Here is a 23,219-nt window from a genome sequence, read left to right as displayed (position 1 = left end):
GGACCTCATTCTCCCATTGGCTCACGCAGCAGCTATGCGGGGACTTCCAAAAGTTCATGGAAATAGAATTAAAAGAGGAGTTTATTTTGCTACATTTTTTTTGAAATTCATGCATACAGGGGGTTTTTAAAAAATTCATGGAAAATACATGTTACAAAAGAAACTTTGCATGAATTTCAAATTTGTTGCACCAAAATGAACTTCTTTTAATTCCACACTTTCACAAACTTTTTGAAGCTCCCTGGTGCTCGTCAGGTGCCTGTAAGGCAGGCGCTGGGGTTGGTGCTGGGGCCCCACGATGAGTGAGACACACGCTCAAGGACTCGTGGGGTGGCCGGCCCAGCCAGAGCACAGGCGTCTCCCTCATCTGTCAGCCCTGTCCACCCATCTACCTGCCTGTCCATCTGTCTGTCCATTTCTGCAGTTTGGTTTCTTAGGCAGTCTTGGCTCCTTCTGCCCACTCAAGCAGGGCTCAGTCCCACTGGGAGAAGGTGGGTAGGTTGCCACCTGCTCTTGATGGGGGAGGGGTGAGGTCCATGAAGCCTTCCGCCCAGACTCCAGGAAAAGTTCAGAGGCCCGGGATGTGGGGCTGATTTGGGGGTGCAGCAGCCACACAAACCATGCCCCAGGCTGGACACAGGGCCCGAGTCCTCCCCGGCCTGTGCCTGCATGCCAGCCCGGCCTTGACTCATTCCCCCACATCTCCCCCCAGAGCAGCAGACGACCTGACCCCAGGTCACTCTAACGCCCTTGCCTCATGAACTTGGAAGACCAGTTCTGAGCAAAGCTGTACCACCTGCCCTCACCTGCTCTCTTCCCTTCCTCTCCAGGGTTCCCCTCTGGCTTCACTCAGCCTGGCCATGAGGGTGGAGCTGTAGGTAATGTCAGCTACCCCTGCTAGATGGGGGTGTACCCCAGGGCAGTTACGTCCACTAAGCTCCTCCACCCCCCAAAACTGCCCCATCCCAAGAGAGCCAAGTGTGTAATTGGGGCACCTGATACAGAACCCACCAACCCCAAACCATCTTCCTGCTCTAAGGTTCTGGAGCTAAGGCGGGGGCAGGAGAGCCCTGGCCGAGACTCAGGGCCCAGGTCTCAGTTTCTCCCTCTCGGCAGTGGGACGAGGTAGGTTCTGGAAGCAGAGCAGGCAGGATCCCTGCTCAGGGAAGGGGTGGGGAAGGACCTGATGCCCACGGGGCCATCTCTGCAGGTGGCGCCTGGGTGGCATCCGGAGCTACAACCCTGAGCAGATCATGCTGAGTGCGGCGGTGCACAGGAGCAGCCGGGACGTCAGCATCATGAAGGAGAAGCTCATCTTCTCAGGTGCGGGGTCCACGGGGGGCTGGGGCGGCACAAACCCACCCGGCTGAGGCCGCACACATGCACAGCTATCAACTGTCAATCCCAGCCCCGAGTGGTGTCAGGGTCAGGCAGGGTGATGGGCAGGACTGGATGGGGGGAGGAGTCCGTTCTGAAGCCACCCCGTCTGCCTGGCTCACACACGCATCCCACAAGCATTGCTTTCCTCGCCTACTCACTGCCAGTCCTTGAAGACACGCCCAGTGTGCTGGAGGAGGTGGCAGTATAAACCAAGGCCTGGAAAGCTGGATGTCACCGAGCCTCCCAGAAGAGGGGACTGGGGACAGAGGGTCACTGGGGCTCCCCGGGACGGTGAGGAAGGAAAAATGAAGAATGGGGACAAGGAGCCTGTGTAGAGGTCTGGGAGAGCAGAGGCAAGGACGGGTGTTCCAGGCAGGAGCAGCGCGTGCTGAGACACCTGGCACCACTCCTAGGGCCGAGCCTCTGCTCTGTGCCCATCACTCTGCCAGGCACTGGGCACACGGATGTCCTTAAGGTACTCTGGCCAGTGGGGGCCCAGGCAGCACTGTGGTTCTCCCTCCAAATGCCCACAACAGCCAGGCCTGGGCCAGGAGCTGGGATCTCAATCTGGATCTCCCATGTGGGTGGCAGGGACCCAAGTAGCTGAGCCATCATCTGCCGTCTCCCAGGCTGCAGATTAGCAGGAAGCTGAAATTGGAAGTGGAGCCAGGACTAACCCAGGTGCTTTGAGATGCAGGCAGCCCAAGCAGTATCCCCCCCGCCTTTTTTTTTTTTTTAAGATTTTCATTTGTTTGAAAGGTAGAGTGACAGAGAGGGAGAGACACAGATCTACAGATCTTCTGTCTGCTGGTTTACTCCCCAAGTGGCCACAACATTCAGGGCTGGGTCAGGCTGAATTTAGGAGCCAGGGACTGCATACAGGTCTCCCACATGGGTAACAGGTGCCCAGGCATTTGACCATCTTCCACTGCTTCCCCAGGTGCATTAGCAGGGAGCTGGATTGGAAGCGGAGCAGCCAGGACTCAATATGGGAGTCCCATACCAGCACTCATATATTTGTGATTCTGATGTTGCAGGGAGGGGCTTAACCCAGTGAGCCACAGCAACAACCCCTGCGCCCTCCGCACCAAAAGCCTCCCCAAGCCAGATTTTAAGACAGGGAGGTCACTCCCAAGGGGGTAGACAGGATGTGCAAAGGCCCTGAGGAGAGAAGACACGTGGGTGGCAAGCTCAGGAGGGTGCAGATGGTTTTCTGGGATTGGCAGGTGGAGTTCCAGGGCCAGTAAACAGAGGTAAGGTCAGGGGCTTCAGCAGAGACAGAGCAGGGCTGTGAATGGCAGGCCCAGTGGCTTCATCGGCCTCCCAGTGCATGACGGGAGTTGTTGTAGGCTGCCCTTCCCACCCTCACTGTCAGTCATCATCGCGGACCCCTCCCCACACTCACACACTGTCTGGCTCCTCCGGCCCAGCAGAGATCAGTGATGGCGTGGAGGTCTCCGACGAGCTCTCCGTGGGTTCAGACAACAGTTACGACATCTACACCGACAGCACTGCCACGTCTGTGGGCCCCCGAGGTGGGGGCAGCCGCGCCAAGACCCTCACGGACCGCAGCGGGCGTTAACGGAAGACCTGCCTGTCCCAGCCAAACACAGACACTGGGGGAACCCAGGGGAGTTGGCAGAAGCGTTTGGACTCCCAGTGCTCTGGGAGCCGGCTCCAGCCATGGCCTCTCCCCACAGGGGCTCCCCTGGTCAGACGACCTGCCTCTCAGATGCCCCGGCAGGCCTGGGGCTCCTCCTGGGAAGTGCAGGGCCTGGGCTCCCTCCCTGCACCTAAGCCTGGACGCTCTGCTGGCTCAGCGGGCCACAGGCCCTCGTAGCAGTGGAGGAGAGGACGCGCACCTGTGCTCCCTCCGTGCGTCTGTCCTGTGCACACCACCAGGTGACTGACTCCTCTCACACATCCGGCCTCAAGGGCCTGGGCTGTGCCTCTGCCCTCCCATCAGGCTCAAAGCACAAGGAGGTTTGGTTCAGGAGGAAGGCCAGCCGCAGCGGTGGAGACATGCGTGTCCTTCCCCCCCCCCCTCCCCCGGTCTCCGCCGGGCCCTGCCCCAGAAGCAGTCGGAGACGGCCAGTGGTGCAGAGACCCCACAGACTGGCCACGGCACATGGGCCACTAGGGAAAGCGTGCCGGGCAGCAGGCCTGCGCTGGCAGGAGCCTGAGGGCGCCAGCTGAGACCATTAAAGCTGCCGTCTGGATGTGTGTTGTGTCTGCACTGTCAGCGGGTGGGCCTGGGGTTTACTCTGGGCCCTGTCACTTGGGGAGGTGGCAGGGGGCAGGGCCCCTACCTTGAAGCCAGGGAGTCCTCAGCGCCGGGCAGTGGGGCGGGCTCCTGGTTCTGATGCAGGGGAGTGGGACGAGCAGGCCCCCTTGTGGCCACACAGTGGCAGCCTGAGCCAGAGATGCCACTTCCCCTAAGCAGGGTTTGCCTTTGACATCTCAGGACTTTGGACCTGACCCTGAGGCCCGCACCATGGGGGCACCTGAGCTGAAAGCCGTCTACAGGCCTGGGACCACAGGTGCCCCTTCCCCTCACTCAGTGCTGGGGCCTCTGCCGAGCCCCCGTGGTGTGTCCTGGAGGAGAAGCAGGGGCTGCCCCCTCATCCCAGCCTGTATTAAGCAAGTGCTGTGTGAGACCTACAGACGAAGTCACGGGGCCTTGCAGAAAGGGAGAAGAGCTGCCTCCGAGTGCTGGAGCCCACACTGGGCCCCACGTTCACCTTGAGGGCTGGGGGGGGGGCTCCCCGCTCCCCTCCCCTGCTGCTGAACACCTGGCTGCCATCAGCTCCTGCCTCTCCCTGGACACGGGGCGGTGAGTGAGATCCAGAGCCGCAGAGTTGCTCTGCCCTCCTATGAAGCCTCTGGCTGAGGCCACTCCACATGGCACACACTTCCTGATGTCCCAGCAGCCCGCAGGAGCTACTCTCCTGCCAACAGGACCAGGGCCCAGGAGCCCAGCCCAGCCACGCTCCTGCCCACTTCCAGGAAGGCAAATCCCCTCACGGGCCCTGTGGTCAGCAGAGGCCTCAAGTGATGCAGCACCAGCCCAGACACGCCACTTGCTACAACCCCCAGCCAGTTCAGCATCGCTGTGCCACTTGACGCACAGGACAGTGAGTCCTTAGGGCCCCCCCAGCACAAAACACAGATCCACACACAGACGGTCCATGGAGTCACGTAAACTATGACACCAGGGTCCAGAGACACAGACCCCTGCCACACACAGAAATGAACCATCAAAGACACACCACCCATGGATGCACACACTACCGTGAAAACCAGGGTAGAGAAATACCCCTGCTACACACAGAAAAAAAAAAAATGATTACTCACACACACACTTGGTCCATGGGTCCTCACACTACTGTGATACCCAGGGCCCAAGACACAGATCCCTGCCACACAGAAATGAGCCATCACACACACGACCATGGATCCACACAACACTGTGACACCCAGGGTCCAGAGACACAGACCCCTGCCACACACCAACATGAACAATCACACACACACAGACACACACATAGGATCCATGGATCCTCACAGTTTCAGCCAGAGTCCAAAAAACACAGACCCCTGCCACACACAGAAATGAAGCATCACACAGACACACACACACCCCTGAACCACGGGTCTTCACACTACTGTGACACCCAAGAGTACAGAAACACAGACACCTGCCCTGCACAGAAATGTATCATCACAAAGACACACACACTGTCCATGGGTCCTCACACTACTGTGAGACTTGGGGTCCAGAGAAGCAGACCCCTGCCTGCCACACAGAAATGATCAGAAACACACACACGGCTGGCACCGCGGCTCACTAGGCTAATCCTCCGCCTTGTGGCACCAGCACACCAGGTTCTGGTCCCGGTCGGGGCGCCGGATTCTTTCCCAGTTGCCCCTCTTCCAGGCCAGCTCTCTGCTGTGGCCCGGGAAGGCAGTGGAGGGTGGCCCAAGTGCTAGGGCCCTGCACCCCATGGGAGACCAGAAGTACCTAGCTCCTGGCTTCGGATCAGCGCGGTGTGCTGGCCGCAGCGCGGCGGCCATTGGAGGGTGAACCAACGGCAAAAGGAAGACCTTTCTGTCTCTCTCTCTCTCACTGTCCACTCTGCCTGTCAAACACACACACACACACAACCCATGGGTCCTCACACCATTTCATCCAGGGTCCAAAAACACAGACCCTTGCCACAGAGAAATGAACCACCACAATGGCGTGTGCGCACACACACACACAGTCCATGGATGCACACAGTACTGTCAAATCCAGGATTCAAAGACACAGACCCCTGCCACACAGATATGAACCATCAAACACACACTGACCATGGAGCCACACATTACTGTGACGGTCCTGAGACACAGATTCCTGCCATACACAAAAAGGAACTCTCTCTCTCTCTCTCTCTCTCTCTCTCCTCCCTCTCTCTCTCCCTCTCCCTCTCTCCTCCCTCTCCCTTTCTCTCTCTCTCTCTCTCACACACACACACACACACACACACACAGGATCCATGGGTCCTCACACAACTGTGACACCCAAGGATACAGAGACACAGACACCTGCCCGACACAGAAATGTATCATCACACAGACACACACACACTTGGTCCATGAATCCTCACACTACTGTGACATACAGGGTCCAAAGGCAAGGACCCTGGCCACACACAGAAAGGAACCATCACACAGACACAGACACACACATAGTCCATGGGTCTTCACACTACTATGATATAAAGATCCCTGCCACACGCAGAATCGAATCTCACACACACACAACACAGATACTTGGTCCAGGGGTCCTCACATTACTGTGACACACAGAGTCCAAAGACACAGATCCTTCCAGCCCCACACAGAAAGAAACCATCTCTCACACTCACACGGTCCATGGATCCTCACACTACTGTGACATACAGGGTCCAGGCACACAGATCTGTGCCACACAGAGGAACCATCACACACACACACACACACACACACAGAGTCCATGGATTTCATGCTACTGTGACACAGACACCAGCCCCACACAGAAATGATCTTACACACACATACACACACACACACAGTTCATGGGTCCACAAACTACTGTGACACCCAGGGTCCAGACACACACCCCTGCCCCACAAGAAGTGAACCATAACACACACACACACACACACACACTCACAGGGTCATGCAAAGTTGCACCAGTACAGGTCAGTGGGCAAGCAGGGCCACAGACACGGCGCGGAGCCTCACGGCGGCAGACGCGGGGAAACCACAACCGCTGACTGTGGCAGTCACATTCGTATCCACCCCAGGGCTCCACACCGCCCTGTCCCGTGCTCTCCCGCCCTCACAAGTAGTACCCTGCATGCTCACAACCACAGTCACACCCCAGCGTCACCCCATCCCAGGTCCATCAGCTCCCAGAGTTGTGCACACACAGTCCATCCCACCCGCACTCCCGCCACCTCCCTCCCTTACTCCCTCCTGGGGCTGGCCCAAGAGTGGAACAAAAGCCCAGCGTCCTCCTCTCCCCCCCTTCTCTCCTCTCCCCTCCCCCCTGGCGTCCAGCCCCTTTGTCCTCCCTCAGCTGAGCTGGAGCAGGAGTCTGGGCCAAGCAAGGCACATTAGAGCCTGGGCAGCCGGTGGGTGTGTGTGGCTGCCACAGACGGGAGTCCCTGGGAGAGCAACGGCTGCAGAGCACCTAGGAGAGGGCGTGGCCAGGTAAGTACAGGGCAGGGCTGTCCTGGCTGTGTGTCTAAGACAGGGGGGCGGGATGGTCTGGTTAACTTTTACAGGCTGAGCCTACGTCCTGACGCTAGGCTGCAGGTGCCTAGACTTAGCCATAACGGGAGGCTGTGGATTGAGCCCTACGTCAAGTCCTTACCTGCCATGCATCCCCCCACACTGGGAATCCCCGCGGGGGAACACAGGCCTGGTGCCGCTGTGTCCACAGTGCCTGGGATAGCAGCAGAATGCTTGAGAAAGCACTGGCACACTTCCTGGGAGCACACTCCCTCCCTCCCTCCCTGTAGGAGATCTCGGTGGGGAGGGTCCTCCCCTTCACTGACCGACACCTGCCCTCCTGGTCTCAGCTCACCGTAGCTGTCCCTAGGACCAGCAAAGGACAGAGGAGGGGAGCGGCCAGCATGCACTGATGACCCTGCTGACCTCACCTGGCTGGCCTCTGGCTGGCTGCTCCTAGGGACACCATCCCACCCCACCCCCAGCAAGAGGCAGCCAGGCCTGCAGAGCCTGGAGCCTGGTGGGCTGAGTGCAGCCCCTCCACCTGAACTCCTGAGTCCACCGGGGTCTCACTGCTTGTGCTGCTGCCTAGGGTAGCCCACCGGGCAGGATCTGGCCCCCAGGGGCAGCAGAGCAGCTGGGATCAGAAAGAGGGAGGGGCGAGGAGCAGAGCTGAACCCCCTGGAGTAAGCCGCCTCCCATCCAGGAGGGGTGCGAGCAGAGGCTGCCCCAGTGAAACCGTGACCAACAGGGTGCATCCACCCACACCGCGCCTTGATCCCCGCTGCAAAGCCCGGAAGGGCAGGCTCCCTCTGTGTGCAACTCCTCATGACAAACCCTTTAAAAAAGGAGGTGTGGGTGGGGGGACGGGAGGGGCAGAGAAAACTCCTCAGGGTTGTGAGGGTCAAACGAATTCACATACACAAAAGCTACTAGCACACCGCGTGTGCTCCCTCTCACTTGAACAGCAACGACTGAAGGGGGTTAATTTCTGGGTGTGTTTTGTGCACCTAGCACTGGTCATCCATCTCACTTAACAGTCACACACTCGCCACACCCCCGTGGGCTCAGTGACGGGCCGCGCGAGGTGTGAGCTGCTCAGGTCCGCATTCCGTTTCTGTATGGGGCCTCCTTGAGGAGAACCAGAGAATGTGCTAGGGAAAGGCCAGCTGCCCTCAGCCTGCCGCTCAGCTCGGGCCCCTCCCTCGGGGCCTTGGCACAGGCTGCTCTCTCTGCTCCAGACATCTCCCCCCACTCCCTCGCTGCGCTTGGCTAATCCGATCCCTCCCCCAGGGACGCCTGCCCTGCCTCTCCTCCAACTGAGTTTACTGCCCCCCTCTAAGAGCTCCCCTAAAATTCTGTACTTCCCCCACGGGGCCCCTGCCAAGCTGTGAGCCCCGGAAGGCAGGACCCATGACTGCCTTGTTCACTGCCTAGCACAGAAAAGCCTCTCATTTAAACACTTGCCTAACACGTTCACTCAACCCTGCGCAGGTGCTGAGCACCTACCCTAACAGGAACCTGTGCTGTTGAGGGTGTGGTCAGTAGCAATCAGAAAGCACCTGCGAGACACCTGAGGGAGGCACGATGCAGGGAGGGGGAGGGTACAGCGTCACATACAGACATACAGACACACACACACACACACACACACACACACACACACACACACAGGCTCTGCAAGGTAGCCCAAATCCCCCGACCTCTCGTCCAGGGCCTTCCTCCCACTTCAGATCGTCCTGCGAACACCGGCGCTGCGGGCAGCCCCGCAGCGCCGCCCGACCCCCTCCCTGCTCAAGACCCGCAATACTGCCCACGCTTTTGTAAGTCGTTCCTGTAGGAGACTCTACTCAAATCTCCCTGTTTGAGCACATGCCATCTGTCCCCCGCAGATACTGATAGGAAAAACCTTAGCGAGTGCGAAGAACTGAACCTTGCGGCAGCTTTCTTTGGGCAGGTGAGGGAGAACGTGGGGCAGGCACCGCGGGGGCTAGGCCCTGGGGCGGGCGGGCAGGCGGGCGCGACAAGTTCAGGTGAGGGAAGTGCAGCTCACGTGCATGCGTGTGGACGCGGGGCGCCTCCAGCAGGGTCTCAAAACCCTCCCCAGCCCCCAGGACGGCGGACTTCCGGACCCTGTTTGTGCTCTCTCCCCAGAAGGATGCGGGAGCCCCGCGGGCCGGAGGAGTCGGCGTCCGGATGCACGGCCCCGTGCCTGGCGTCCTGCTACGCGCAGCGCGTGCTGCAGGCCCTCGACGCGTTCCGTCGGAGCGGCACCCTCACCGACGTGGTGCTGCGTGCCGGCGGCCGCGACTTCCCGTGCCACCGCGCCGCGCTCAGCGCGGGCAGCGCCTACTTTCACAGCCTGTTCGCCGCCGGGCGCCCGGAGCGAGGCCTGGCCCTCGTGCTCGTAGAAGCGCCGGGCGCGGAGCCTGCCGGGGCGGCGGCTGCGCTGGCCGTCGTGCTCGACTACGTGTACGGCGCGGGCGTGCGGCTGCGTGCCGAGGACGAGGCGGCCAACGTGCTGGCGCTGGCCGAGCGGCTGGGCGTGGAGGGCCTGCGCGACGTCTGCGCGCGCTTCCTCGAGGGCCGCCTGCGTGCGCACAACAGCCTGGCGCTGCGCCGCGTGGCCGCAGCCTTCTCGCTCGCGCCGCTGGCTGAGCGCTGCGGCCGCGTGCTGCGCCAGGCCTTCGCGGAGGTGGCGCGCCACGCCGACTTCCTGGAGCTGGCGCCGGATGAGGTGGCGGCGCTGCTGGCGGACCCCGCGCTGGGCGTGGCGCGCGAGGAGGCGGTGTTCGAGGCGGCCATGCGCTGGGTGCGCCACGACGCGCCGGCGCGCCGCGGGCAGCTGCGGCGCCTGCTGGAGCACGTGCGCCTGCCTCTGCTGGCGCCTGCCTACTTCGTGGAGAAGGTGGAGGCCGACGAGCTGCTCCAGGCCTGCGGCGAGTGTCGCCCGCTGCTGCTCGAGGCCCGCACTTGCTTCATCCTGGGCCGAGAGACAGGCTCGCTGCGGGCCCGGCCGCGCAGGTACGGCCGCTGCCCCTTGCCCCCCGCCCTTTGCCGTTGGCGTTGTCTCAGCCATCACTCCATCACCCTTCCGTTCACATGGTCGCACCTCTCGGTGCTGGGAATTCTGCCCTCAAGGAGTCAGCGGCCCGGGGTGGCGGGGGGAGTCTTGGGAGCTCATTCTTCTTGCCCACCCATCCGTCCGTAATCCTGATGCTGTGTGCACTCGGGAGCCATGGAGAAACGCTCTGCCCTCCCATCACAACTGCAGCTCACAGACCAGAGAGGGACAAAAGTAGGCGGGCGCATGGGGCAAATGAAAGAGGTGGCCCTGAATATGGCGTGGCACCCCCTGGGACAGAAGACAGGGACGCCATGTCTCGGCGTTGTGTGTCACGCCGAGCGCAGGACCTGGACGCAGAAGACGCTCGGTGGCAGTCCGAGGCATTAGGAAACCAGTGGCTAGCAGGGGTTGTGAGGGCGTCAGTAAGAGGGGAGAGGGACTTGCTGCTCTGATTCAATGGCGATGGCTGTAGGAGCTGGCCGTGGGAGGGAGCGAGCAGCGCCAGCGGTTGATTATGGCGATGAAGTGCGGGCTGGAGTCAGGCACACCTGGCAAGGGGGTCATCACCATAAGGATTCGGCCGGGCGATTGTCCTGGGTAAGGGTGGGCTCTATGAAGGCTCTTTCTGCAACGTGGCGCTCAGCAGAATGCAGTGAGAACCAGTGACCCCTGCCCGGCCGCAGGAAGGCTGCAAGTGTCAGAGTCCATCGTGGGCTGGGGCGGGAGCAGCGTGGTGGCACAGAGGGTGAGGCAGGGCCGCGAGGTGGGCGTGGGCCAGCGGGCACTGGGCTTATCCTCGCCCCAGATTCATGGACCTAGCCGAAGTGATCGTGGTCGTCGGCGGTTGTGACCGCAAGGGTCTCTTGAAGCTGCCATTCGCTGACGCCTACCACCCAGAGAGCCGGCGCTGGACGCCGCTGCCCAGCTTGCCCGGCTATGCACGCTCCGAGTTCGCCACCTGCGCTCTCCGCAACGACGTCTACGTCTCAGGTGAGGGCGTGGCTCCAGGGGGTGGGGCTGCAGGCAGCTGGCTTTTCCCTCTTAGCCGTGATGACCTCGGGTCACCTTAGTGTTCACCGTCACTTCTGCTGGCCCAGCCTACAGCCTGCCGGACCTCAGGCTGAGCAGCTCCCATTCATTGCCTTTTAGTCCCCATGACAACCCCGTTATATGATTCTACATTCTACAGGTGGGAGAACAGAGCCTGCCCTCCCTGAGATTCAGGCCCTAGAAACTTGGAGAATTAAAACACAGTGCTTGCTCCCCTGGAGGGGAGACGGACCTAGCTTTCCCATGAGGCTCTCGGGGTCCCCAGATGATCAGGGAACCTGGCCCGACTTTGTGGAAGGGCTCGACCCTGAAAGGTGGAGGGAGCAGCTTAGGTAAAGGTAGGAGGGCGGGTGTGTGCAGGAAGGAACCCCAGCCCCGGGGCTCTAGGGAGAAGGCAAGTCTCTTTGGGGGATGGGGGCATGATTCGAGGTCTGGGAAGGCTGTACTTGAGGTTGCAGTGAGCGGTGGGTGCCTGCAAAGGGTGAGGAACAGGAGAATACGTGGGAGGCCTCCGAGACCAGCCACACCACCCGTTAGCCCGTGGTGGCCTCTGAGGGACACAGCCTCTGCTGAATGCCACCAGGAAGGCCATCCCCCAGGCTGGTGCACTGTGCTCTGGACAGGCGGTGGTGAGCACTGGGTGAGGACTCTAGAGGGCAGAGGCCTGACACAGGAAGGAGAGGCTGCTCCTCACTGGGTCGGGGCTCAAGCTGAGTGGTGCCATCAGCATTGTCCCAGCATGCCTAGGTAGAGTCTAAGCCTGCACCCCAGTGTCTAAGCCCATAGGGCGGGGCCCAAAGCTCTGGTCATTCCTCCCCAAAGGCCTTGTGGTCTTCAGCTGTCTGTCCTGACTGCTGAGCCTCATGTGACTTTCCCGTATGGAGACTGGGGGGATGACGCCAGCACCGCACAGAGGAACATCACCCGGCCACCCTGCACACCCATCCCCACCTCCACCCACCTGTGCAGGCAGCTCTGCCTCCCTGGGTCCCCAGCACACTCCTGCAGCCTGCCACGGTACCCTTTGTACTTCCAGCTTTAGCGCAGTGCCCTCATCCCTGCTTCCCTGTGCACGGGGCCTGGCCGGCCAGTGCAGGCACCAGCCACGAGCAGCAACTTCTTGCTGAAACTGTCAGGCCTCTCCCCTGAGCCCTAACCCAGCCCTCCTCTTTGGGGGTGCTGGCGACATGAAGAGGGCCCTGGGGCTACAGCTGCTTCTCTCACCCTAGGAGGCCACATCAACAGCCGTGATGTGTGGATGTTTAGCTCCCATCTGCACACCTGGATCAAGGTAGCCTCGCTGCACAAGGGCAGGTGGAGGCACAAGATGGCGGTCGTGCAGGGGCAGGTAGGGACGTGCAGCCACTGCCCCAGAACAGATCTGTGCGTGCCCTGGGGAAGTCCCTCTAAGGCCACCTCTTTGTAAGAAGGGTTCCAGGGCCCCAAAAGGAAAAGGGACTTTCCCAAGGTCACAGGTAGTAATAGCAATTACTGTGACAGTACAGCCTCATTGTCCAGGGTGTGAGCTCTGGGGCCAGATGGTCTGGGTTTGAATCTTGACTCTGCCACTTAAGACAAAAAAATCTCTAATTTGCAAACTGCATCAAAAACTCATAACTGCAAATAAAGTGCTTCTTAGGATTTATTAAACAGACAAACCCTTAATAAACTACCTGCTATTACCAAGTAGCGTGGCACCAGGTGTTTTATGGATCTAATCTGCATTCAGTGCTTATCGCAGAGAAAGGTCTCCTTATCTGTGGTCAACCAGAGGAACTGGCTCAAGGAGGTGGTGGCAGCGCTGAGATGCCCCCTGCAGGCTTGGTTTGGTCCCAGAGCTGGGGTGGGCACAGTTTCTACAATCAGACTGAAGACCTGACCTCTGTGCCCCCGCGGGTGTCCCCACTCACAGCTGTTTGCGGTGGGCGGCTTCGACGGCCTGCAGCGCCTGCGCAGTGTAGAGCGCTATGACCCCTTCTCCAACACCTGGGCAGCCGCTGCGCCCCTCCCAGAGGCCGTGAGCTCTGCGGCAGTGGCGCCCTGCGCGGGCCAACTCTACGTGATCGGGGGCGCCGGGCAGGACGGCGTGAACACAGACAAGGTGGGCACTGGCCTGGAGGTGCACAGAAGGCTTAGAGACGGCAGCAAGTCTGCACCTGCCATGTGCCAGGTAGTGCCATGTGCCAGGTTCAGAGCTGGGCGAGTTCCTTGTTCCTTCCCTCACTTAACCCCATCAGTAGCCCTGGAGTTGCCCCATGTTTTAGGCAAGGAAATAAATTCTGGAAAATAAGCCCACAGTTACAAACGGTAGCTCAGCAGCACACCTGGATTCAGATATCCTGGCTGGTGCCCTGTGGGTTTCCTGGATGTAGACAATGAAGTGAGGATTAACGAATGAGCACACTGCATGTGCCTAGCACTTCATAGCCCTGGCTGACAACGTATGCAGGACAGTCCACTGGCTGGCTCCACCACAGTCTACTCGTCTCATTCTCCACTGCTGGATACTGAGGCTTTCTGGGTCATCCTCACCTCCCACTGTGGCCTCCCAGGCCTGTTATCCTGGGATCAGACTCTTTCCCCAGTCGGGCTCCCTCCCCCTCCTCATTCCCTGACCCCATTCTCCAGCAGTCCTGCCTGCAGCCAGATGAGGGGGTGGGGAAATGCCATCAGCACTGTTTTGTTTATGACTGCTAGGAAACAGGGAAACGAACGCGGCAAAGGGGGTTGGCAGCTAGGTACAATTATGCATCCTCAAATTACTTGGGCATCAAAAACACCCAGGGGCCTGAGCCCCGTGGACAGCCAGAGTTAGTGGGCTGCGAGATACTGCAGCTGGCACCTTGTCACAGCCTCAGTGCACCGGGACCACCGAGGAGGGTTGACCGTGTGTACAGCCAGGAACGCACCTCCGTGGGGCTGCTGCGAGGACCCTGCATGCACCCATGCATGCAATCCCTCCACCTCCTGGGACACGTATCCCTCCCTGCCTGCTGGGATGAGCTCATACTGTTCCCCATCAAAGGCGAGACCAGCCCTGCAGTGGGGAGGGCAGGAAGGGAGAGCCCAGAGAAAGCTTCCAGGGTGGGGCACTGAGCTTCCCACAAAGGGAGGCTGGGGGAGGGGGACAGAGCACAGAAGTGTAGAGAGCACTCGGGACCTCCTCTGCCCTTCAGCCCAGCTCAGGCCTGGCAGACGCTGGCAGGTGTGGTACTGAATGGGTGTCCCGGGGACAAGGGCAGGGAGTAGGTAGTGGGGACAGAGGCTTCACTGCTGCCACCCACCCCACTCCTCAGGTGCAGTGCTTTGACCTCAGAGAGGACCGGTGGAGCCTGCGGTCACCAGCGCCTTTCTCACAGCGGTGCCTCGCTGCCGTGTCCCTGGAGGATACCATCTATGTGGTGGGCGGCCTCATGAGCAAAATCTTCGCCTACAACCCTGGCACCGATGCCTGGGGAGAGGCTGCAGCTCTCCCCAGCCCCGTGGTAAGTGGAAGCTCTGGGGATACAGGCCCCGTTCAGGAGAGTGAACCCACTCCCAAAGCCCTCACAGCCAGTCACACGACTCCCTGCTGGGTGCTTTTACAGGGTTCTCTAACTTTGTCCTCACAATGATCATCACCCTAGCATTTCACAGATTAGGAGAAAGCCTCAAGGAGGTTGGCCCATGGCCACCTTAGGCCATGTTGGGGCAGAGCCAAGAAACCTGGTCCCAGTGCTGTCAGCTGGACTGGGGAGGGGGGTCTCGTTTCCATGATCCTGAGTTCTCCACTGCCCTAAGGCTACCAGCTGGTAGCCTACTCTGCATGTTGCGGTGGGGGGGGGGGGGGAGGCATGGAGCTGCTCCATTCTCCTGCTCCAGCGGGTATGAGAGAGGGGAGGCCCACATCCTGGAAACTCCTCCACCTTCAGTCCCTGTCCCCCAAAACTTGAGAGAGGCTGCATACTGGCGTGGAAGGACCGGGGTCCCTGCCAGCCCTGACCTGCAGTGATCGTAAGGCCTGGCACCTCTGGCTTCTCTAAGTCCAAGAGCCGGGCTGCTGGTGGTGACTGCTGTTAGTGTGCTCTGGGAATTCAGGCACCAGCAGAATGTGAGACCCCGTCGAGTGGGGAGGGCATCCTGTGAAGAAGGTACTGCCATTCTTCTCACCTCCCACGTGACGAGCCCAAGACACAGAGAGGTCAAGGGACAGGGCTCAGGCCATTCACTGAGGAAGGGTCCAGCCACACCTTGAACTGTTCTGTCCTGCCTCCTGCCCCTGTGCCAGCCAGGCTGCCTGTTTCACAGTCTGCAGATCAAGGTTCTCTTACCTGGCCTGGCCAGGGAGGGACAGGAGGAGCCCCAGGTTTGGGACTGAGTTTGGACTTTGTTTGTCCCCCAGGAGAGCTGTGGCCTGACTGTGTGTGACGGGAAGGTCCACATCCTTGGCGGACGGGATGATCGCGGGGAAAGCACCGACAGAGTCTTCACCTTTGACCCCAGCAGTGGACAGGTGGAGGCCCAGCCAGCCCTGCAGCGCTGCACCAGTTCCCACGGCTGTGTCACCATCGTCCAGAGCCTGAGCAGGTGACTCAGGCCGGGACAGCCCAAGCCGGGAGGTAGAGAGGCAGCACCACTCTGCGCCCCTCCCGACACTGCCCTGTAAATAGCCCCTTAGTGCCCTTTTTTGTAGAAATAAAACCTCGCTCAAAGGTTTAGTCTGTGTTCTAGCTTGAACCGGTTCTGCCTGGAAAAGCAGCCCCAAGCCCTGCTGCCTGTTTTTGCTCCGTACAAGGCACTTCCTGTCTCCATCTGTCTGGGCTGCTGCAGCAGACAGGAATTTACTTCCCAGTCCTAGAAGCTTCTTGGGACGTCTGATATGAAGGCGCCTGCAGATCTGTCATCCGGTGAGGGCTCTCTGCACCCCAGGTGCTGCTTTCTCCCTGTGGCCCCACCTGGTGGGAGGGGCCAGGGCAGCACCCTTCAACCTCATTTCTAAGGGCACCACTTCACCCTCACTTCCCTCAGGGCCCCACCTCTTCATACTGTCACACTGGGCGTGAGGTTCCAGCAGGTGAATCTCGGAGGGCGAGCACCAGCATTCAGTCTGAGGGACGCCCTTCACTTCACCTGGTGTGCTACTGCAGTAACAGCATGGCAGAGGGCTTTAACAGGAACACTGTTTAGGCAGAAAGAGAAAGAAACAGCTCAAGAATGAATATCTTTGCTCCTTCCAGCTAGGTTAAGAAATCAGTAGTAACAGATGCCTCCGTGGTCCCATCTTCCGCACCCATCTCTTCCCCTCTCTTCGCAGAGATAACCACTGTGTGTGTTTTGGGAGGGTCGGCCCTTTTTGTTTCCCTTGCCATGAGCTCGTTCCTCTGTGTTCTACAGATGAGGACCTGCCTTACAACAGTGACAAGAACCGCCCACATTCGCTGCTGGTCTGGTCAAGACAGTCTCTTTCTCAACTGTCCTCTCCAATTCAAACACCTGGCAATGACAGATAGGCTTAAACCAGAAAACTAGACAGAGGCACAGGCTTAGAAACGAGCAAACACAAGGGCCAGAAATGACAGGGCCGCACAGCACTGCGGAAGGCTGACATGCGAACTCAGGTTCACTCTGGGATTCCAACCAGGCCCCCTGCTAGAAGCCAGGCCAAGGTGGGACCCCCTCCCCATGGAAGAAGCTGAAGCAGCACAACAACAAACTGGTGGACCCTGAGCAGCCATGGAGTTGAGGCTCACAGCAAACTGCAGGCCCCGGGGTGGAGGCTGCCAGAGCCACAGGCCTCCGAGAACCCAGCCACCTGGCTCTGATTTCATGTATTCAGTGGTGGGTCTTGTTCTGGGTGCACCGCAGGCACAGCAATGAAGCTGACACCTTTCCTGCCTTAAGGGACAACCTTTAGGTATGTCAGGGGAGACCTGAGCTGTCACACATGAAGGCCTGCCTTATGCTGGGTGACAGAAAAGAGGCAGCAGATAAAGGGCAGAAGGAAAGAGTGGACTACTCCAGGCTGGGGCTATCAGGTGAGCCCAGGCATAGTGCAGGAAAGGACATGGGCACACGGAAGTGTCTCGGTGAGACGCCCATGTCCCCACAAAGAAACTTGCTCCTACTTGTGGCCTGGGTAGACAAGCAATTTGGAGCCGCCTTTCGTTTGACAGAGGCGTTACCCTGGGCAGGGCATCCAGGCCACTCCCCTCCCCCTGCTGCCATTATCAGCTGTGTCCAGATGGCCAGAGCATCCCTAATCTGGGATAATCAGGTGGTTGGAGCTCAGCTGGGACCCGGGCCTTTGTGCCAGGCTGTGATGGGCCAGCCCCAGCTGGAGAGACCCTGCAGACCAGGCCCTGGGGCTTTGTGAGACGGGGAGGGTTGTGGGGCTGACCCTGTGCAAGGGACGAAGATGGGAGGAGCAGATGATAACTCCTCTTCAAAAGGCAATCCATGTGCAAATGAAGGAGAGCCCACAGATGGGCCTGGCTGGCTCCTCCATGCTCAGCCTCACAGAATCTGTCTCCGGTGCCTTTGTTCCCCACCTCTCCTCCTTGGAGCCCACCCCAACCTACCCAGCAGCTTCGTGTTGCTGCAGCCACACCAGGTGCTTACAGTGCCCTGGGGAATCTTTCTGTCTGTTGGGACTCTGGCTGCTGCTTTCCCCACACAAATGAGGAAATGGAGACTAAAGGGCCGCACAGGGAGGTGCCTAAAGTTACTGAGCTGGGGAGGGGCAGCATAGCCAGGATTCCAGCCCGGGTCTAGTGCTCTCCAAAGTCCACTCCACTACACAGCCTGTCTAAGGCTCCACTAACCTGACACAGCATGGTGCATGTAGCAGCACAGGGCTGATGTCATGCCCACCCTGGGAAATCCCAGCCTGCTATGAGATGCAGGGAGACATGGATCATGTCCTTGATGAGTGAGGATCACAGGAAAACAAGCAAAGGTGACATCCACGTGTTCTCATCTCCCAGGACTGCTGTTAAGAGTGTCTGTGTAAGCAGAGGGACCACTGCATTTCAGACCCCGCAGGGCAGCCTCCTGTAGGGAGGGGCAGCTACCCAGGCCACAAGTTGTAAGCACTAACCCCTCAGCCACGCAGGCCCACCATGTCTCCCCATGAGAGCAGAAAGGCTTGTCTCAGGCTGTGTGAAACAGTAGATGCCACTGGACCTTGAGTGAGCTTTTAGGTTTCTCTGAGCAGTTCTAGCTGTGAGGACTGGTATTTTACATTCTATTTTTTAGTCGTCTTCCAAAGGATAACACAATTTACTTAAAACAGACTGAAAGCTGGCGCCACGGCTCACTAGGCTAATCCTCCACCTGTGGTGCTGGTACTCCGGGTTCTAGTCCCAGTTGCTCCTCTTCCAGTCCAGCTCTCTGCTGTGGCCCTGAAGGGCAGTGGAGGATGGCCCAAGTGCTTGGGCCCTGCACCCACATGGGAGACCAGGAGGAAGCGCCTGGCTCCTGGCTTCGGATCGGGGCAGCGCACCAGCCGTAGCAACCACTTGGGGAGTGAACCAAAGGAAGGAAGACCTTTCTCTCTGTCTCTCTCTCTCTCACTAACTCTGCCTGTCAAAAAAAAAAAAAAAGAAAGAAAGAAAAAAAAAAAAACATAAAAAAAACAGACAAATTCATCCTATCTTGAGGTTGCCACACGGGGTCGTTCCTTGCACTTTGAAAAAAAAAAAAAGGGCCAGTGCTATGGCGTAGTGAGCAAAGCCGCTGCATGCAGTGCCAGTATCCCATATGGGCGCTGGTTCCAGTCCCGGCTGTTCCACTTCTGATCCACCTCTCTGCTATGGCCTGGGAAAGCAGTAGAAGATGGCCCAAGTCCTTGGGCCCCTGCACCCATGTTGGAGACCCAGAAAAAGCTCCTGGCTTCATGGAGATCAACTCAGCTCCAGCCGTTGTGGCCAATTGGGGAGTGAACCAGCAGATCAAAGACCTCTCTCTCTCTCTCTCTAACTTTTTCAAATAAAAAAAAAAAAAGATTTATTTATTTGAAAGGCAGAGGTCTTCCATCCACTGGTTTGTTCCTTAGATGGCTGGAGCTGGGTGGATCTGAAGCCAGAAGCCAGGAGCTTCTTCTGGGTCTCCCATGTGGATGCAGAGGTCCAAGCACTTGGGCCATCTTCTACTGCCTTCCCAAGCCATAGCGGAGAGCTGGACTGGAAATGGAGCAGCCACTGGGGCCCATATGGAGATACCAGCACTACAGGCTTTACCCGCTACGCCACAGCACCAGCCCCACTGCACACTCGTACATTTAAAACACTCTGAGGACTTGATGGGCTTACTTTTCCTACTGCATCTTCAAACACTTTGCTATCTCATCACCCTAAAAATTACTTCCTATTACTCACCAGTTATTCTCAGCTCTGCTAGACAGATTCCGAGAATAAGCAGATGGAGGAATGACGGTGTACCCGTCACACAGTCCTTTCTGCATTTCCACAGTGCTGTACCATCTTCCAGAAGGCTGCAAACACTGGCCAACAACCTGGTTTCTTCCTTTTCTGCCTCTACTAAGAAGAAATCAGACAGAGGACACTCACAGCACCTCATTAGGCTCTTAGGATGGCAGCAAAGCTAGTCATGTGGGCAAAGTCTTTCCCAGGTCAGCCACCTTACACCAGGAAACTGTCACCCCAACTTTGGTCACTTCCAACCTAGGGTTTTAGGCTACTCTCAGGAGGGGAATGGAATTGAAAGAGTGTGCCTCTCCAGGGACTGTCTGGGGCATCTGTGTATTTCCAAAGCCATTCAGTAAGGAGTTCATCAGTCTTCTCTGACAAAAGCCCCTATCATCCCATTTTGCTGAAAGGTGGCATGGCAATATCCTTTCACCTTTATGGTGTCTAAAATTCACCCATCTGAAAGGCCGCTCCAATTGTTTCTAGTACATTCAAAGCTATGCAGTTAATACTTGTTGAATATTTTTGAATACTTTTTTTTTATAAAGATGTATTTTATTTATTTGAAAGACAGAGTTACAGAGAAAGGTAGAGACAGTGAGGTTTTCCATCCACTGGTTCACTCCCTAGATGGCTGCAATGGCCAGAGCTGCGCTCATCCAAAGCCAGGAGCCAGGAGCTTCTTCCAGGTCTTCCACGTGGGTGCAGGGGCCCAAGGACTTGGGCCATCTCCTACTGTTTTCCCAGGCCTTAGCAGAAAGCTGGATCAGAAGTGGAGCAGCCGGGACTAGAACCAGCACCCATATGGGATGCAGGTGCTACAGGCCAGGGCTTTAACCCACTGCACCAGACCGCTGACCCCAACTTTTTTTTTTTTTTTTTTTAATTAAAGATCTATTTATTTATTTGAAAGAGTTACATGGAGAGGGAGAGAGAGAGAGAGAGAGAGACACATGGGCACCGGTTCTAGTCCCGGCTGCTCTTCTTCCCATCCAGCTCTCTGCTATGGCCTGGGATAGCAGTAGAAGATGGCCCAAGTCCTTGGGCTCCTGCACCCATGGGAGACCTGGAAGAAGCTCCTAGCTCCTGGCTCCAGTTTGTAGCAGCTCCAGCCGTTGCGGCCATCTGGGGAGTGAACCAACCAATGGAAGACCTCTCTATCTCCACCTCTCTCTGTAATTCTGTCTTTCAAATAAATAAAATAAATCTTTGGTGAGGATTCACTTTCTCGGCTTGTTGAAGGTAGAAACCAGTAAGCAAAAGATATCAATTCCAGGCTCCATTCTGTGGCTCAGCAGGTTAACGCCCTGGCCTGAAGCACCAATATCCCCTATGGTCACCGGTTAGAGTCACAGTTGCTCTGTTGGGCATTGCCTAAAATCTCCATTACAATATGGCGCCTGGTGGATGTTTGAGGGGCGTGGCTGTGGCTGCCGCAGTTAAGCTATGTAAGATCAGACCACCAGCAGGGATAGGTCTGCTTTAGTTCAGGACACGTTGTCAGTGCGTGATCCCTATACTTTACTTAAGGTGCCCCTGTGTGTGGTTCACCCGTGCCTGCATGACCTTTTCTCGGATTGGCTCCCCTACTGTGCATGTCCTTCGTAAGCTTTATAAGCCTGTACACTTCCTCAATAAAGCTGTTCCTGCTTCGACAGGACTCACAGGTGCTTGTGGTGTGTTCATCACCCGTCGACATTACCCTTCCCGTTCGCCTTGTTGGGGAGTGTCTGTAGTAGCCCCTGCTGGTCAGGGGCCAGCCTAGGACTTGAGACCCCGACACTGCTCCACTTCTTATCCAGCTCTCTGCTATGACCTGGGAAAGCAGAAGATGGCCCAAGTGTTTGGGCCCCTGCACCCATGTGGGAGACCTGGAGGAATCTCCTGGCTTCAGATCACCGCAGCTCTGGCAGTTGCGGCCAGTTGGGGAGTGAACCCTTGAATGGAAGACGATCTCTCTCTCTCTCTCTCTCTCTGCCTCTCCTCTCTCTGTGTAACTCTGTCAAATAAGTAAATCTTAAAAAATAAGATACCAATCCCACAGTCCCCTCTGGACGGAAGGTGGTCCTACGGCTGCCCCACACTCTCCCTCCCCTCCCTCACAAAGGAAGAAGCAACCCTGACTACAGGCCGGGGGTGCTCTGCCCTCTAGGCTATCAGTCCAAAGGTGCAGCTCTTCTGGCTCCACACAAAGGGCTGCGGGGCACAGGCTGTGGTCTGGTCGTCCGGGGAGGATGAATCCAGCCGCACCTGGCCTGGCAGAGCTATCTAACAGAACTGGGCAACAGAGGCCGGTTTCTTCTGAATTTCCGAGGTACTGGGGTGACATCTTCTTATTGGTAAAAATGATGGACTTTGGTCCATCACTTCCAACCTAGGGTCTCAGGCTACTTGTTCTTAAATAGAGTGGGAATTGAGAGTGTGGCATTTCCCAAAGCCTAAGAGAAACCACACCACTCCCCAAGATGTACTGCATGGGTTAAACTCATGTAAAACAAGGTGGGTAATAGATCCTGTCAGTCACAGGGACATTGAGAAGATTAAATGAGATGTTTACAGCAGGCTCAGGCACGTACCAATGATCATCTTGCCATGGCTGTGCTGCTTATAATTGTAGCTTTGATTAATGAGAATGGTCTGGGAGACAAAACAATATCAAAATGCCCCTGGTTGGGTGGGAGGGAAGTTATGGGGGGGAGGCGGAGCTATTGTAATCCATAAGCTGTACTTTGGAAATTTATGTTCATTAAATAAAATAAATATATTTAAAAAATGCCCCTGGGTAAGACGACAGAGGAAAGCCATTCCTGAGGCTGAAAACGTTCACTCTCCATAGCTGAATGCTCTCCTGCTCTGATGCTAGCAGGCCCCCTTGGAAACACAACAGCACCCTTACACACAATAGCAGCAGCACTCAGAGACAATTACTGGATGGGAAACAGGATAGGGCGCAGTAAAAGACTAAATTCATCAGCACCAGTCTGGAGCTCCTGACCCCTGCCCAGCCACTCCCATCTCCCAGAAGAAACCACAGCCCCCATGGTCAGGCCCTTCCATTTAGGATGGAGAGAATCCAGCATCATGAAGTCAGCTACTAATGATATCCAAGTAGCAGTACCAACAGCTAGCACACTGAGCACCTGCCACAGGTCAGGTGCTATGCAAAGGACTCCCTGTGCCGATGACCAAATGGAAGTACAGGTGATGTGACGAGGGCTCTGACTGTGAAGCCCAGCATCTCCCCAAGACGTCTTTGTCTCCTCAGCAGAGGGCTCTGCGGAGAAAGGCTCCCGCCACCATGGCAGCTCTCACATCCTCATAGTCTGCACCTAATTTCCAGCACAGCGTGCAGGACTGATGGAGGGGGCAAGCTGGGGCTGTGGCTGGAATCACTCAGACCTACCCTCACGGGTGCACGTCAGAGCCGGGGGAGCAGGCTCACAGGCTATTACACGTCACCTTGGGGTCCTCAGCTTCACAAAGCAGAGGCTTGGCTGCCCTCACCTGTTTCTGTGCACCTCCTGGCTCTCCAAGCAGAGGCTGCTGTCTCTTTCAGG

The 23,219-nt window shown here is 57.6% G+C and overlaps 2 protein-coding genes across 14 annotated transcripts in view; both read left to right on the top strand.

Annotated features, from left to right (window-relative positions):
- Positions 1 to 3,599, top strand: part of GDPD5 (glycerophosphodiester phosphodiesterase domain containing 5) — a 73,823-nt gene extending 70,224 nt beyond the window's left edge. For 3 of the 5 annotated variants that reach the window (XM_051850925.3, XM_051850908.3, XM_051850915.3), the window contains 2 exons: positions 1,211 to 1,323; positions 2,811 to 3,599. In XM_051850925.3, the coding sequence (XP_051706885.1) occupies positions 1,211 to 1,323; positions 2,811 to 2,962 (265 nt within the window). In that variant the 3' untranslated portion in view covers positions 2,963 to 3,599. The remainder of the gene's footprint in view (positions 1 to 1,210; positions 1,324 to 2,810) is intronic. The other 2 variants (XM_051850926.3, XM_051850919.3) reach the window with 1 other exon arrangement.
- Positions 3,600 to 6,977: 3,378 nt separating this feature from the next.
- On the top strand, positions 6,978 to 19,615 carry KLHL35 (kelch like family member 35). Of its 9 annotated transcripts, none has more exons than XM_017344657.4 (9): positions 6,978 to 7,119; positions 9,033 to 9,097; positions 9,295 to 10,164; positions 11,013 to 11,197; positions 12,487 to 12,605; positions 13,170 to 13,358; positions 14,554 to 14,742; positions 15,639 to 15,823; positions 15,968 to 16,402. In XM_017344657.4, exons 3-9 carry the CDS (start codon positions 9,299 to 9,301, stop codon positions 16,092 to 16,094), a joined length of 1,860 nt encoding a protein of 619 aa, XP_017200146.3. In that variant the 5' UTR covers positions 6,978 to 7,119; positions 9,033 to 9,097; positions 9,295 to 9,298; the 3' UTR covers positions 16,095 to 16,402. The 9 variants fall into 9 exon arrangements, 7 of the variants coding, with proteins under 7 accessions (XP_017200146.3, XP_069931569.2, XP_089187187.1 ...); XM_089331050.1 differs by lacking the exon at positions 6,978 to 7,119 and adding an exon at positions 16,631 to 19,615 and having other exon boundaries at positions 7,768 to 9,097; positions 15,968 to 16,143; XM_070075468.2 differs by lacking the exon at positions 9,033 to 9,097 and having other exon boundaries at positions 6,990 to 7,119.
- Positions 19,616 to 23,219: the final 3,604 nt, after the last annotated feature.

Source organism: Oryctolagus cuniculus, chromosome 1 (assembly GCF_051225735.1).
Source record: "Oryctolagus cuniculus isolate XC-2025 breed Fujian yellow rabbit chromosome 1, ASM5122573v1, whole genome shotgun sequence".
NCBI lineage: Eukaryota > Metazoa > Chordata > Mammalia > Lagomorpha > Leporidae > Oryctolagus > Oryctolagus cuniculus.
The sequence above is the reverse complement of the archived record's forward strand: the minus strand, read 5'-3'. Positions and strand labels throughout refer to the sequence as shown.

Bases quoted from the DNA above. Each gene is read 5' to 3' on its own strand.
- KLHL35 (XM_089331050.1), top strand. From the start codon at position 9,299: ATGCGGGAGCCCCGCGGGCCGGAGGAGTCGGCGTCCGGATGCACGGCC. The intron at 11,198-12,486 runs GTGAGGGCGTGG...CTCTCACCCTAG, and splicing joins CAACGACGTCTACGTCTCAG to GAGGCCACATCAACAGCCGT. The intron at 12,606-13,169 runs GTAGGGACGTGC...CCCCACTCACAG, and splicing joins TGGCGGTCGTGCAGGGGCAG to CTGTTTGCGGTGGGCGGCTT.